Genomic DNA, 16226 nt, shown 5'->3' with positions numbered 1-16226 from the left:
TTAGATGGCTGATTATTGAAGCAGCAGGGGATTTTCCTCTTGGAAAATAAAAATGATGGACAGGACTTTCTTAATTTCTTCAATACCAACTTCTCTTTCTTTGACCAACAGCACGTACTTGACATTCAGCTTTATACTTTGGGTTTGGAGGTAGAAGGAGCAAGGTGTTAAATTTTTATCAGCATCATCTCATGAGAATCCTGTTCATAAACAGGACCCTCTGCAGGGAAGGCTGACTTCTCTATGAAGCATCATGGCACCACAGAGAGCAGGACAGATCTCTGATGAATCTGGCTATTACTAAAAACGTATCTGCCCTGCTGAGCTCCAAATGGACAACCTTAGTGCTTGGCCCTGTGCACCCAGCTCAGGTGTTGCTCAGGGTGGTATCACTGCTTTGACAGATCGCCATGCTCTGAAAGCACTAAGACACATGCCTGAGTTGTGGAGGGTATCCACTGTATTTTATTACTTTGAGAAAAATGGGTGCAGAGAACTGAGTGAATTTATAGGGACAGGAGTTCAAAATGCTGACCTATTATTTCCAGAGAAAGCAGTTTCCTCTTTGTTTTGAACTGCCCCGTCCTGGCTAATACATCTCTTATTAATGAGTGTTGAGAAAGTCCAGGTAGTGGAAACACTGGGGGCTACTATCATTTTCTACTTTCCACTAGTAAGTAATTTCTCTTTTATTGTAGAAAATGTGGGACCAGTGTATACTGATTAATTGATGCACTGAAGATGCAGGTTGTGGTAGAAAATGTCTTTATGAGAGTAATTTGGTCATTTATATGGACTTTGTAATGTCTGTGAAAGAAATTATTTTGCAGGTTATTGCATCATTAGTCAAATTTTCTGAAGCACTGATGTGAAAATCCAGTGTTATTGGAAATAATCTGGACACTTTTTCTCTGTGTTTATATTTTACAGTGGCTGCTAATTTACAGAAGATTGTAGATGATCCCAAAGCTTTAAAAACATTGACATTTAAGTTGGTAAGTGGAAAGTTACGGAATGAAGGTAAAGATTTCGCCATGCTGTGCCAACAAGTAATAGTAATGTCATTTAATAACCTGTTCCATAATTCTGTTGTTGGTTTTGGGGGGTAGGGAAGTGGGAATCCATTTTTGGATTCGTTATTTGGCTGGTCAACATGAGAAATTTTTTTTTTAATTAGAATATAATTGATTTAGAAGGGTGTGTTAGTTTCAGGTGTACAGAAAAGTGAATTGGGAAACAGCAAAGTGAATCAGTTATACATATATCTACTTCTTTTTTTCAGATTCTTTTCCTGTATATGTCTGTACAGGGTATTGAGTAGAGTTCCCTGTGCTATACAGTAGGTCCTTACTAGTTATATATTTTATGTAGTGCTCTTGCCTGGAAAATCCCATGGACGGAGGAGCCTGGTAGGCTACAGTCCATGGGGTCGCTAAGAGTCAGACACGACTGAGCGACTTCACTTTCACTTTTCGCTTTCATGCATTGGAGAAGGAAATGGCAACCCACTCCAGTGTTCTTGCCTGGAGAATCCCAGGGACGGGGGAGCCTGGTGGGCTGCCGTCTATGGGGTCGCACTGAGTCGGACATGACTGAAGCAACTTAGCAGTAGCAGCAGCAGTGTGTATATGGCAGTTTCAGTCTCCCAATTTATCCGTCACCTTCCCTTTCCCCACTGATAACCATAAGCTTGTTTTCTACATGTATGACTTTATTTGTTTTGTAAATAAGTTCATTTGTACCATTTTTTTAGGTTCCACATATACATGGTATCATATGATATTTGTCTTTCTCTGACTTACTGTAACTCATTATGACAATCTCTATATCCATCCACATTGCTGCAAATGGCATTATTTTGTTCTTTTTTATGACTTGGGAATACGTTCTAATCATGACTGGAAATTTCCTCTTCCATAAGTGTGGTTTGTTCTTTTACCATCATATCTTTAACCATTTGAGAAGTCTTGAAGTCTGTACCCTTTTGCTTCCAGTTTGTACGGCAACTTGACCAGAAAGACAAATTAATCTGAGTTTGAAGCAACACTTTTAACAAACCTTTTCTGAAGCAAAAGCCAAGTGGTCCTAACTTTTAAAAATGGAGGCCGATTGTTGTAGAAATGGTTTAAGTAATTGGAAGCGATTGTAGAACTGCCCTCTGAAAGCTAATGAACAAAGACATGACGTTTTAACTCCACATTTCAAATCACAGTAACAGATTCTCATGGAGAGGAAATATTCCAGCAGTTTTTCTGCACTGGTAGATTTTAGGTTTATAAATAGGGTGGCCACAGAGATACAGATATGGAGCATTCTGGGGTCTTTGTGAAACTAAGAGCCTGTGATCCTGGCTAGAAATGGAGAGAAATCCAACTAGTCAAAAGTGATGCTTTTCTGGAAAGTTTTTGCAGACGGTATAGTAAATGACAAATTTTTTAAACTATAAATTAATCTTAGCAAGGGCCAGCCAGAGTGCTAAGCAGTTTAAGATCTAGATGACCAACACTTTGCTGTGCACAACATATTAATGGTCTTTTTTATTTCTTGTGAAAATTTAATGGAAAATGTGCATGGCCAAAAAATGCTAAATGATTCGTTACAGTAAATGTTAGCCTAGTGCTAATTAACTTTCTGGACCTTGCTCCTCATCTAATTTCAGATGGCCAGGCTGGGTGATAAAAGAAAAACACAAGGATTTTCACAGAAAGAATTCAGCTGAAGAAATCAATTTTGTTTTGATAACAAAAGAACATTTTAGTCAGACAAAGAGTGAGAAATTAACAAATTGGAAACTTTATCTTCTAGCTTAGGACTCTTCTTTTCACTTCTGTTATGTTTCTAATTCACCTGCATCTTGTAAACATATTTCATTTATATGAGGATATATGGACGAGAAAAATGGCACCCCGTGTCTGCATTTCGAGTCAGAATTAACGTTTATTTATTTTTTATTCTGCAAAAAAAGAAGTTACAGCATATAATACCTCCAGGACATTTTCCAAACTTTGAACACGTAAACCTAGGGACAAGAGATTAAAACTTTTATGCTGGTGTATTCCCATTGTCTCTAAATTCACTTACCTATAAAATAAGAGTGGCTACCCCAGCCCTTTCACAGTACTGAAAGTGAAAGTGAAGTCGCACGTTCGTGTCTGACTCTCTGCGACCCCATGAACTGCAGCACGTGAGGCCTTGCTGCCCATCACCAACTTCCGGAGTTTACTCAAACTCATGTCCATTGAGTCCGTGATGCCATCCAACCATCTCATCCTCTGCCGTCCCCTTCTCCTCCTGCCCTCAATCTTTGCCAACATCAGGGTCTTTTCACATGAGTCAGCTCTTCACATCAGGTGGCCAAAGTATTGGAGTTTCAGCTTCAACATCAGTCCTTCCAATGAACACCCAGGACTGATCTCCTTTAGGATGGACTGGTTGGATCTCCTTGCAGTCCAAGGGACTCTCAAGAGTCTTCTCCAACACCACAGTTCAAAAGCATCAATTCTTGGGCACTCAGCTTTCTTCACAGTCCAACTCTCACATCCATACATGACCACTGGAAAAACCATAGCCTTGACTAGATGGACCTTTGTTGACAAAGTAATGTCTCTGCTTTTTAATATGCTGTCTAGGTTGGTCATAACTTTCCTTCCAAGGATTAAGTGCCTTTTAATTTCATGGCTGCAATCACCATCTGCAGTGATTTTGGAGCCCCCAAAAATAAAGTCAGCCACTGTTTCCACTGTTCCCCCATCTATTTGCCATGAATCCTTAATTCCAGAATGCCCACAGATACTTGACTGGCTCTCCACTGTCCTTTTCTGAAACTCAAACAATGTGGCTAAGGAAGTACACCCCAATCAAACCTCCTTTAGATCCTGCTCTGCCTTTCTTTACCCCACCCCCCATTCATTCATTTTTTTCTCTAGTCCTGTTCCTATTTTCCTCCACTGACCCTTTGAATGTACTTTTCCATCTTACTAAAATTTCCTTGTCTCCCAACTTTACCCAGCCTGGTCTCTGACTCACAACACCTAGGCACGTTCCAGTTTTCTGCTTTAATTTCACTTATCCAGCAAGCTCTTTTGGACATCCAATTCTGGTCTTGGTTCTCCTCCAGTATTCTCTCTCTGGAAGGTTATATTATAGTGAAACTTTTAGGTTGGTGTATTTCTCTCCCTCAGTTCTAGTCTTGTTACAGCTCAAGCAGGCAGGATTTCTCGGCTCCTGTCTCATCATAGCAAGGGTTTGAAACAACAGACTGGTTACAGTTCAAGTTCTTGTATTAAATAGGATGAAGATGGCCAGCCCTGAAGGAGTGGCAATGATGCCTCTTGACTTCCCTTTTTATACTCCCTGTCTTCCCTTTTTATACTCCCTGTCTCCTCCTCTTGGTTCATGCCCTGTGCAGAATGCAAATAGGTACACTCGAGGACAATCAGGGAATGGGACATGTCTGGGCACATGCAAAATAGTCATTTTACATATTCATCTAGATGGGTGTGGACTGAGTTTTGATTGACAGTTGCAAGTTGCACAGCAGGCTCTATTACTTATGTCTTTCCCATAATTCAGTCTGTTATAATCAAATGTATGTATGTATAGAATGTTTATGAATCCTTAACAGACTGCTAGCTGCCTAAGGTTACTTGACACAGCTGTGCATGTGTGCATGTGCTGGAGTTGGAGAAGCCCCTGTGGTTAGTTTGTATCCACTGTGTGCCTAGGGCCTACTTGCAGGAGTTAGAAAAATCTCTTGAGGTTCTTTTTGTAGCATATCTGTGAGCTCTCCTGGGCGTTTCTGGGGTAGGGTTTAGAGATCAGCTTGCATCCTTTTTGGCTAGGTCACCTTCATCCCTCATCCCTTAACTTTCTACCTAACAAAATTGTGTAGAATCTTATTTGTGTCTCTAATGTACATCTAGAGGCCCTTCTGTCTTGGATCTCCTGGACATGGAACAACAGACTGGTTCCAAATAGGAAAAGGAGTACATCAAGGCTGTATATTGTCACCCTGCTTATTTAACTTACATGCAGAGTACATCATGAGAAATGCTGGGCTGGAGGAAGCACAAGCTGGAATCAAGATTGCCGGGAGAAATATCAATAACCTCAGATATGCAGATGACACCACCCTTATGGCAGAAAGTGAAGAAGAACTAAAGAGCCTCTTGATGAAAGTGAAAGAGGAGAGTGAAAAAGTTGGCTTAAAGCTCAACATTCAGAAAACTAAGATCATGGCATCTGGTCCCATCACTTCATGGCAAATAGATGGGGAAACAGTGGCTGACTTTATTTTGGGGGGCTCCAAAATCACTGCAGATGGTGATTGCAGCCATGAAATTAAAAGACACTTATTCCTTGGAAGGAAAGTTATGACCAACCTAGACAGCATATTCAAAAGCAGAGACATTACTTTGTCAACAAAGGTCCGTCTAGTCAAGGCTATGGTTTTTCCAGTAGTCATGTATGGATGTGCGAGTTGGACTATAAAGAAAGCTGAGTGCTGAAGAATTGATGCTTTTGAACTGTGGTGTTGGAGAAGACTCTTGAGAGTCCCTCGGACTGCAAGGAGATCCAACCAGTCCATCCTAAAGGAGATCAGTCCTGGGTGTTCATTGGAAGGACTGATGTTGAAGCTGAAACTCCAGTATTTTGGCCACCTAATACAAAGAGCTGACTCATTTGAAAAGACCCTGATGTTGGGAAAGATTGAAAGCAGGAGGAAAAGGGACGACACAGGATGAGATTTTTAGATGGCATCACTGACTCAATGGACATGAGTTTGGGGTAAACTGCAGGAATTGGTGATGAACAGGGAGACCTGGCATGCTGCAGTCCATGGGGTCGCAGAGTCGGACACGACTGAGCGACTGAACTCAACTGATCATAATTAAAATACATCAGAATAACACAAGCCTCATTTTAAAAACTTGAGCCATCATTCTTTTCTTTACCTTTGTTTTGATTCCTGAAAACTAAGATTGTGACCTCAGCTTCATGTCCTCTTTTGAAGTCTCTGTCAAAATCCGTTGGCCTTGCCTGTAGAAATGACAGGAATCACTGCTGTTTCATGTGCATCCACTGTTTGCAGAACAGAGCATGAAGTATTTTACATCATTTCAGTTAATTTAGTCCTCATGATCCCCCAAGATGGTGATGTCATTGGGTCCATTCCATGTTTGGGGAATCAGAGGCTCTGTGAGGTTAACTTGCCCAAGATCATATGGTGCAAAAGCTGGGAGTTCAACTCTGGTCTAGCATCATGGCCCCATGCTCAACAACTGTTCAGTCTTACAGTCAGGACCTCGCACCCTTATGGTATTACAGTTTTCTGGTTCTTTACGGATTCACCTTTTGGAGGACTGGACACACACTGGTTGAGACCGGATCTCCTTTGTCCCTTAAGCAGAGTAATATCGGCCTGTCTGGTGCAGGAGACCTGCAGGAGAAGCATGCAAGTCTTCCTTCTCCCTTATGGCTTGAGAAGGCGGTAATGTGCGGCATTCCCGGTGAATGAAAAGTGATGGTTTTTCCTCAAAAGATAAAGATGTTAAATAAAGCCAAACTCAGGAATGACCTTCTATTTCTGTCATTTAACTTTCCATCTAGCTCTAGTTAGTTAAAGCCTGAGAAGGTTTTCTTTGTGGTTCTCTGTTGCCAGCCAGTTTGAGACCCACTTGACACAGCTCGTTTGAACTGCTTTTTGGCTTAATCGTCTGTGGGACACTTAACATCCTGGTAAAACCACAGAGATCCAGTCTGGTTATTTAGATCAAAGTGTTTTGGAAGCATTTTTCCTCCTAAGCTGCTACTGCTTATAGTCCTGTCAACTGTTCATCATTTTAATCTCAGTGCTTTCTTTGCTTTCTAAAGGAGAATGTCAGGGACCTGAAAATGATGTAATTATTAATACTGTGGTTCTTCAACTGGCTGCACAGTGGTTTCACTCAAGGGATGGTGAGGACACTTTAGAAAATTACTCATGCGTGGGTCCTATTCCAAATAGCCTAATTGTTCTTCCTGCAGCCTGGGCTTTGGGAACTTTGAAAGCACCCTCTGGTGGTCCCAGTGTTTAGCCAAGGCTGGAAAGCATGTTGTATGTGGACAACTCATTCTCCAGTCTCTTTCCTCTTAACTCCCACCGCTATTAAGAAATATTTGGCTCAAGCTTAAAAAAGTGTCTCTTGTATATCTGTGTATATATTTTAACTTTAAAAAAAAATGGCCTTGAGGAGCAAGAATATTGTTATTTAAAGAAATACATTCACTTTTTTTCCTCCACCCAGTGAGATCTCTAGCTTCATTTGACAGGAAAGATAATAAGTGAAGTATGATTTTCATTGTTGGCACTGCTGGGAACTGGGAGATCAGAAACCTTTTCACTTTCAACAAAGCAGTTCAGGCATAGAGGGCATTTCAGCTCAAGTAGTACGTGCTTTGGGTTTGACATTATCAGTATGGTTTTATTGTTGTAAGCCTTGAGGCTAGTTTTCATAAATGTTTTTTAAGTCATTTTTTAATTTGCTACCTTGCAGTTGTGTAAAGTAGGTAAGTCTTGCTGCTTTCAATGTAGAATTTTTGAAACTGCGTTAGTGACAATACAAAATATTTAATTTCCCCTTGAAGATAGAACTGGAGAAAGAAATAGCAACCCATTGTTGCCCAGAGAATCCCATGGACAGAGAGAGGAGCCTGGCAGGCTACAGTCCATGGGGTCGCAAGAGTAGGATATGACTTAATGACTAAAGAGAGACAGAGAGAAGATAGAACACAAATTGTAAGTACAGCTGACCCTTGAACAACATAGGTTTGAACTGCATGATCCAATTAGACATGAATTTTTTTCAATAAACAGGTAATAACAATCTGTGGTTAGTTCAACTTGCAGATAGAGGAACCATATTTAAGGAGGGACAAATGTAAGTTATATGTGGGTTTCTGACTGCTTGGAGGGCTGGCACCTCCAACCCCTCCATTGTTCAAGGGTCAACTATACATGTAATTAACACCCAACTGGTACCCACATGAGCAGTATGAACTTAGTTTCTAAAGTTTACTAACGTGCATTGCAGATAGCAATTTTTTATTGACGTCTAGTTGATTTGCAGTGTGTTAATTTCTGCTGTACAGAAAAGTTATACATATACTTCAATGTTCTTTTTCATTGTGGTTTATCAAAGGGTACTGAATATAGTTTTCTGAGCTATACAGTAGGACCTTGTTGTTTATTCCTTCTATATATAAAAATTCCTTCTATATATAGAAGCTTACATCTGCTGAATCTGCTCACCCCAGCCTCCAACCCTCCCCCAACTCATTGTCCCTTGGCAACCATCAGTCTGTTCTCTATATGCCTGATTCTGTTTCTGTATCAAAGATACGTTCGTTGGTGTCATATTTTAGATTCCACATATAAGTGTTACAGTATGGTGTTTGTCTTTCTGACTTCGCTTAGTATGATCATCTCTAGTTCCACTCATGTTGCTGCAAATGGCATTCAGTTCAGTTCAGTTCAGTTGTGTCTGACTCTTTGCGACCCCATGAATCGCAGCACACCAGGCCTCCCTGTCCAACACCATCTCCCGGAGTTCACTCAAACTCATGTCCATAGTTCATTCTGTCTTATGGCTCAGTAGTATTCCATCGTGTATATGCACCACATCTTCTTTACCCATTCATCTGTCAGTGGACATTCAGGCTGTTTCCATGTGCTGGCGGTTGTGAATAGCAGTGCTCTGAACCTAGGGGTGCAGGTATCTTTTTGGATTAGAGTTTTGAGTGGATTTGTACCCAGAAGTGGGATTGCTGGGTCACATGGTAGTTCTATTGTTAGTGTTCTGAGGCCCTCCATACTATTTTCCATGGTGGCTGTGACAACAGCATAGGAGAGTTCCGTTTTCTCCACACTCTGTCTAGCATTTGTTATTTGTAGGCTTTTGAATGATGGACATTCTGGCTGCTGTGAGCTGGTACATTTCTCTAATAATTGGTGATGTTGAACAGATAGCAGTTTTATATGCATTTTGGTAATTAATGGCCAAAGAGCCTGATTTATCAAGGCTGAGTGATTAAGGTGATATTTCCCAAAGTACACGTAAAGCCAGGACTCAAATGATATAAAAAGTAGCTGAGAGTATTAACTTACTCCTCCTGCTGAAAGTGTCAGTTCAAGAAGGTCCATGTAGCAGCTCTGTGTCCTATTCCGTCTGAAACAATGGTTCTGCAAAGTGTGGTCCTCAGACGGATAGTGTCAGCTTCACCTGGAACCTTTATAAAAATGTGAATTCTGGGGTTCCATCCCAGGCCTGAGGAATCAGAATCTGGAGGGAATCAGGCACAGGAACCTGCGTTAACACACTCTGGGGTGATTCTGATGCTAAAGTTTGGGAACCATGGCTCTAAAGGAAAGGGACGCTAGGGTAAAACAGAGGTTCTCAAACTCCACTGACTCACCTGGGGAGCTCAGAAAATCCCAGTGCCTAGGCCACACCCCAGACCAGTTCAGTCACAACTTCTGGAGTGGACATGGGCACGGGTATGTTTTCAAACTCTCCTGGTGGTTCCAAAGTGCACCCAGGCTGGCAGTGGAGGGAATTCTTAGGATTGACGTTGGACAGCCACATCTTAAGCTCCTCTACACGATGAAGGCCACACCTGCTGGTCTGGTGGGCACGTTCAGGAATCAGAGTTCAGACACTTGAGTGACAGTGGTATTACACCACCACGGTAAGTTCCTGATAGCGTGTACATTTTCCTTTGAAGTGGAGGTTCTTGAAACGTGGGTCTTGAACTTCTGGGGTTCCTTGAGACTTCTATTTTAAGGGATCCTGAATGTTCATAAGAACACTAAGATGTTACTTGGCTTTTTCCGTAGTGTTAACATTGGTGTAAAAGCCACTGTGGTCAAACCTAGTAATGTTGGCAGAAACCAAAGCAGAAACATCAAACTGTAGTAATAGCCATCATCTTTAAAGCACTCACTCTATCACTCCGTAAATAAATAAAAATTTAAAAAGTGCAACTGGCTTAAATCCCCACTTGAGAACACATCTTTTTAATATTCTGTGCGATGAGATGGGAAGCATCTCTTCAGTACTTAAGTGTGATGGTTGTCTCTAGGGAAAGCACTGGTGAGATTGAGTTGTGAGCCAAACTAGCTTTTTTTTTTTTTTTCATGGAACATCACTTTTACTTGGAAGAACAGCTGAGAAACATTGGCTCTTCAGACTAGGGATCTGGCAGACATTTGTTTCAAAATGAACCCAGTAAGCCTGACACATCAAGGAAAACAATGGACAGTATTTGTTGTCAATAAGAAATTTCACATTTCAAGCAAAAAACAGGATTTTAGAAAACTTGTATCTGCCGTAGTAAGTTTGACAGACACCCACAACCCTACCCCCAGTATTTAAAGCCTTATCCGATGAGATTGGTAATAATAATGTATTGATACTGTGTAATATGTCAACATTTGGAACATTTGCTAGCTCAGTGATGCTGAAAAATTATACATGGGTAAAAGATCCATCAAAATAGACCAATGTTTACCATAACATTTATGAAAAGTTTAACATGTTGGTTTTACATTTTATATTGCAACTAAGCTTTATGAAAATAGCACTTGGAAAGTTTTGGCATAGTGACAAATGATGTCCACAATTACTTGGAAAGGCTATTAAGATACTCTCCCCTTTTCCAACTAGATATTTGTGAGAGACCGGATTTTCTTTGTATACTTTAAGGAAAACAGCAGTGGAGTGACTGCGCATGCAGGTGTGAGAATCTGGCCATTTTTATTAAGCAAAACATTTGAGATTTGAGAAAGTGTAAAAAGCAGTGCCACTCTTAATTTTGTTTTGGGAAACTATTAGCATGCAGTGGGCTTATTTCTGTGATGTTTAATGAATCAGTAACTGAATACTTTAGAAACACCTTTTATTTTCTAAGACAGTAAATACAACATAACCTAAACATATTTTGTTTTAATATAGATTCAATACTTTAACATTACTAAAAATATTTTTATTGAAGTTGATTTACAATGTGTTAATTTCTGCTGTACAGCAAAGTGATTGAGTTATATATACACACACACATTCTTTCCTATTATGGTTTATTATAGAATACTGATTGTAAGCTCTCTGCTATAAAGTAGATCCTTGTTTTTCTACATGTAGTAGTTTTGCTAACCCCAAGCTCCCAATGCAGCACTCCCCCACCTCTCATTCCCCTTGGCAACCACAAGTCTTTATGTCTGTGAGTCTGTTTATGTGTTGTAAATGAGAGACTGGAACTGGTATCTACAATGGTGGGAATGGGATTGCTGGATTGTAGGGTAGGTAATTCCATGTTTGCTTTTCTGAGAACCCTCTGTACTGGTTTCCACAGTGACTACGACAACTTATATTCCCACCAGCAGTGTAGGAGTGCTCCCTTTCTCCATACTCTAGCATCTGTGGCTGTTCTGACTGGTATGAGGTGGTTCATCATTGTAGATTTGTTTTTCTCTAGTAATTAGTGATGCTGAGCATCTCTTTGTGTGGTTATTGGCCATTTGTATTTCTTTGGAAAAATCTCTATTTAGGTCCTCTGCCCATTTTTTGATTGGATTTTTTGTTTCTTTGAGTTCTTTGTATACTAGAAATTAAACCCTTGTCGGTGGCGTCGTTTGCAAATATTTTACCCCGTTCCGTAGGTTATCTTTTCATTTTGTTTATGATTTTCTTTACTGTGCAAAAGCTTCTAAGTCACATGTGTTTATATAAATATTTAATATTTCTAAGTACAATAAATACAATCCACGTGGACATATCATTTGGAGTTCTTGATAAAGTTTGAGAACTGCTGCCTTAAGGGTTTCTGGTCTCTTTTGTGGAGATTTCAGTATCATTTGCTTGTTGTCCTCATGATCATTTTTCAGGCCACAAAGAGGTAAGGATTTAAGAGGATTTGAGGCCTCTGATTTAAGAGGCTTAAATCAGAGCTAGCAACATGGAGGAGGGAAGGCTGAGTGTCCTGAAGCAAAGCCAATCACCTGGCCTGTGCCTCTTTGCCAGGAGACAGAACCTAGAATGGGACATGACCTCACTGTACCCACATAATCACTGCTTTGGTTACACAAATTCTCACTTTCATTAGTCTTCACCACAAGACTTAGTTTTTATTTCTAGCTATTTTCAGCTCCTGCTAGTCACAGCTAGATACAGCTTTCAAATGCATGGATGTGGCTTCACACTTGTTAAAAGCAACAGTTTGGCCTCAGATGTTTGTCAGTTTTCTACACAGGTCATCTCTGCCCCCATCAGTGAGCTGAGGAAGTGCTGTTAGCAATAGCTACAAGGAGAGAAGAAGGGAAGGTTTAGAAAGATGTCAAGAAACAGTGGTAGTACGAGAAGAATGGTCGGGTGGCAGGGGAGGGCGGGGTGGTGGTGGTGGTAAAGGTCACAGTGTTGGTGTGATAAACACCCACCAGAAATCTCAGCTGAGAAGCCGTTTCTGCCAGTGCTGCTTTGTTAGCAGTGATAAGGAGAGCTTCTGATCTTTCTGCCCCTGGCAATGCAAACAATGAAAATTGTACTTTATCTGTCAGTTGAAACTAGAGACAGGCACAAAGTAAATTATTTAAATGTTATCTAATATTCCTACTCTTTACGCTATGGATTTTCTTATTAAGCATAACTGCTCACACTGAATGTTAAGGATAATTATTTCAAATATTCAAGTTATATGTTCTAATTAGCTGCCTATTTTAAAGGAAAATGCTGGGGTTGGCAAAGGGCTGAGTTCTGTAGTGTTTTGGAACGGTGCTAAGCGGCTTCACTGTGAGGATTGGAAAGGGCTTTGGACCCTGGGAAACTAGCTGTTTTCACCATTATTTAGCAGGCGGTCAGCCAAGAAAAGGTTCCTATGTCCCTTTGGTAATTAATTGCCCATTCCCAGACATTCAAACTTTTCTCACCCCACTTTGTGGTGCTTACGTAATGTCCAGTTCTGATTTATGTACTGTAGAGGCAATTTAGAATGGTGGTCTGAGTACTCTGTGTGTCTATAGGTTAGTTCCTCAGTCGTGTCCGACTCTCTGTGACCCCATGGACTGTAGCCCACCAGGCTCCTCTGTTCATTAAATTCTCCAGGCAAGAATACTGGCAGTGGGTAGCCATTTCCTTCTCCAGGAGATCTTCCCAACCAGGGATCGAACCTGCGTCTCCTGCATTGCAGGCAGATTCTTTACTACTGAGCCACCATATAGGAAAGGGAGGTAAAGAGGAGAATAAGTTGTCGATTAGGGCCAGTGAGAATTTTGATGGGCAAGGGCTTATTTACAGTTTCTTTGAATTTTGACATGATAAAATACTTTGCATTCTGTAATCTGGGCCAGTTTTAAGGCACTAAATATGTCCTAAAGTTTTACAAATTCTGTTATAGAAAAAAACATATGGTACCTTTCCCTGTAAAAAGTACTCATATTTAAACAACAGTTGTCTATCATGAGCCATTCTACTACTTGGTGACCTTTTTTTCCTGACCAGTTTGACAGAGATGATGATTTTGGTAAAAACCAACTTACCCTTGAGTGTGGCCTCTTAGATCTCTTCTGCTCATTTTCATAATAGTCTTTTAAAAGTAGGCATATTTAAAACTACATTTTACATAGTAGTTGTTGAGAATGTGTATGTACCTTCCCGGCAGTCCTGTGGCTGGCTCACTGGCAGTTCCATTTCATGGGCAGCAAAGCCTCTCGCCTCTGTCCTCAATGGGCTTGATGATCAGATTTCTCAGAGCAGTTGACACCCAGGAGTCACTGAAGAAAGGGATTCTTAGCATGTCTGCTGGCGGAGATGGAACCCCTGGCCCCATAGACTGCACATGGACCCGCCTTCCCACGAACAACTCCGTAAAAGGCCGCTACCAACCAGCCGGCACTGAGGCTTTCTTTTTACCTTTTCAGGCTTCTGGCTGTGATGGGTCGGAGATTCCCGACGAAGTGAAGCTGATCGGGTTTGCTCAGTTGAGTGTCAGCTGATACCTGTCCCTTGATGTCGCCCTGATCTGTCATGCCTCCCCTCGCCACACCCTCCCTCCAACCTTTCCTGCCACTTCCTCCCACCCCCTAGCAAAATCAGAGGATTGTGAAGAGGCCGGCTTCAACGTAACGGGATAAAAGAGTATTTTTTTTAAACTTAACAACACTGAGTTCTGCTTTATTCTCTAGCAACCCACAGTATGAGAACAAGCAAATGCCACAGCTGCACGACTGTTGCTCAGTTTTTCAAAATCTATTTAATATCCTCAGCAACCAATTTGGATCTCCCTTAAGTGAAAAGAAGCTGAAACACTCAGGTGGCCCGATTTATTGGCAACAAAAGGAATCTTTTCTATCAGAAGCCTATTTCTTCTCTCTTAGTTGTCCTTTCTGTTATAATACTTTAATTGTACATCTGACAATACTGCCTCTTATGTTGTATTTAGAAATTAATATACTTATAAAATTAAGATTTATTAGCCAAACTTGAATTCTAGTTTTAAAACTGACTGTGAATTTTATTTTTCATATATTTATGCATTACACACCTTAGCTATAAGAAAGAAAAAAAAAGTTTTTGATTATATATGCTTCCTGCAGTTACTCTTGTTATTTCAACAAAAAATTTCAGGTCTATCTTTCGAGTATTTATAACTTGTGATTTTTGAAATGACTGAATTAGGAACTAGGATGCTTACTCTCTTGGTTTGCCTGAAAACCAGTTCACAATCTGATTGTCTCCTGGGAGAGGGAGGTGCCTTGTGGGAAAAAAAAATTCATATTAAGAATGTGCCTGAGGCTGCTTTACTCTGGAATAGTCTCAGATCTAAAATTTCCTCTACATAAAGTGGCATATGTAAGTTTTGCTTCACTGGAACGTTTAGGATGCTCTATAAAATGGCGCCATTCTGTTAGATTGCTAATTCTGTACCCACCTCTGATTTGATGTCTCCTGAAATGATAGAATCTGTCGTTCCAAAGGCGATAAACTTGAAAAATACCAGAATCCGTGTTTTACTTGAAATTCTGCAGAATACCCAGATGGAGTGAAAAATAATAGAAAGGGTTTTGTGCAATGACTAAAAGGTAAAACGCTGTTAAGTTTCAAGAATACATACTTTCAACCCAAATCGCCCTCTGCTTGACTATACATTATGGAATAGTACACCATCAGATTTTCAAAATTGGAGTCTAAACTTTCAGGGTAGTGGCTCCCAGATGGTACCATTTGCTCTTTCCTAGCTAACCCTAGATATGGCAGCTCTTTAATGTACTTTAAAAAGCAAATATATATTACTAAGGAAAAAAGTTATTTATAATTGCCTTGTCATAATTGTTAAGGTGTTCTAGAGCCATTTGCATACAACTTAATGTAATTTCATTCCATTCTATTGTTTACACAACAATTACTCAAAGATGACTGCAGAGGTAAAAGGACAATAAACGTGTATTGTTGCACAAAGAGAGAGCGTGGCATTGTCTCATTCCTCCCGCTGCAGTGACATTTAGCACTTTCGTAAAAGGCCTAGTGAGAATTACCTGGTGAAAAGTGCCCTGGAGGAAGACTAAAGCATCCAGCTAGTCGCGGAGAATCAGGTTTGACAATTAGCTTGACAAAAAGAATGCGAGACATTCACTCTCAATGTAGACAGTCTATCTTTACGTCAAAAACAAAGGGCTGCCACAGACAAGTGGGAAGAATTCCTTCCAACCACTAAGGCCAGAACGGTTAGGGGACTTGGCCAGGGCCTTTCACAGCTTCTTGGCCTCCTGACATCTGCTGCACAACTTGTGGCCAAAACAGTGCAAGAAAAAACCCACACATTCTATTCAGAGTAAAACATACATGAGGAACTATATAGAACTCTGTTTTGCGATACATTGATGAATAAATGCTTAATTTTTTTATGCTCATATTCCCATATGTTTTCTAATGGTATTTGAAGGAGCTTATATACCAGATACCAAGATAAATATTTTTTTCAAGTACATAAATTAAGATGAAGGGTCAGTAAGAACTGGCTACCAAGATAATTGCAAGTGTAAAATTAGGGCACAGAAGCTCATGACGAGGTCCTAGTCAGTCAGCACACAGCCTGGGATTAGAGCTCCCAACCCACCAACGGTGAAGAGTAACATCGTTTCTCCTTCAAGTAAGGATGAACGCTGATTTTTCCTAGTACTAATGCCTGGAATGAAATTC

The 16226-nt window shown here is 40.5% G+C and overlaps 1 protein-coding gene and 1 long non-coding RNA gene across 5 annotated transcripts in view; one reads left to right on the top strand and one right to left on the bottom strand.

The window, feature by feature from the left end:
* Positions 1–15487, top strand: part of STK39 (serine/threonine kinase 39) — a 320679-nt gene extending 305192 nt beyond the window's left edge. For 3 of the 4 annotated variants that reach the window (XM_086355955.1, XM_086356077.1, XM_086356086.1), the window contains 2 exons: positions 931–995; positions 13949–15487. In XM_086355955.1, the coding sequence (XP_086212081.1) occupies positions 931–995; positions 13949–14023 (140 nt within the window). In that variant the 3' untranslated portion in view covers positions 14024–15487. Of the gene's footprint in view, positions 1–930; positions 996–2659; positions 7748–13948 lie in introns of those variants that run through there. The other variant, XM_086355963.1, reaches the window with a different exon arrangement.
* On the bottom strand, positions 10919–15944 carry LOC147378480 (uncharacterized). The gene is made up of 3 exons (XR_015147229.1): positions 13679–15944; positions 12470–12549; positions 10919–12333 (listed from the first exon to the last, which is right to left on the bottom strand). It is a non-coding gene; the product is annotated as an uncharacterized LOC147378480 (long non-coding RNA).
* Positions 15945–16226: the final 282 nt, after the last annotated feature.

Source organism: Bos grunniens, chromosome 2 (assembly GCF_055505025.1).
Source record: "Bos grunniens cultivar Pamir isolate PY7600 chromosome 2, Bosgru_T2T1.0, whole genome shotgun sequence".
Taxonomy (NCBI): domain Eukaryota; kingdom Metazoa; phylum Chordata; class Mammalia; order Artiodactyla; family Bovidae; genus Bos; species Bos grunniens.
The sequence above is the reverse complement of the archived record's forward strand: the minus strand, read 5'-3'. Positions and strand labels throughout refer to the sequence as shown.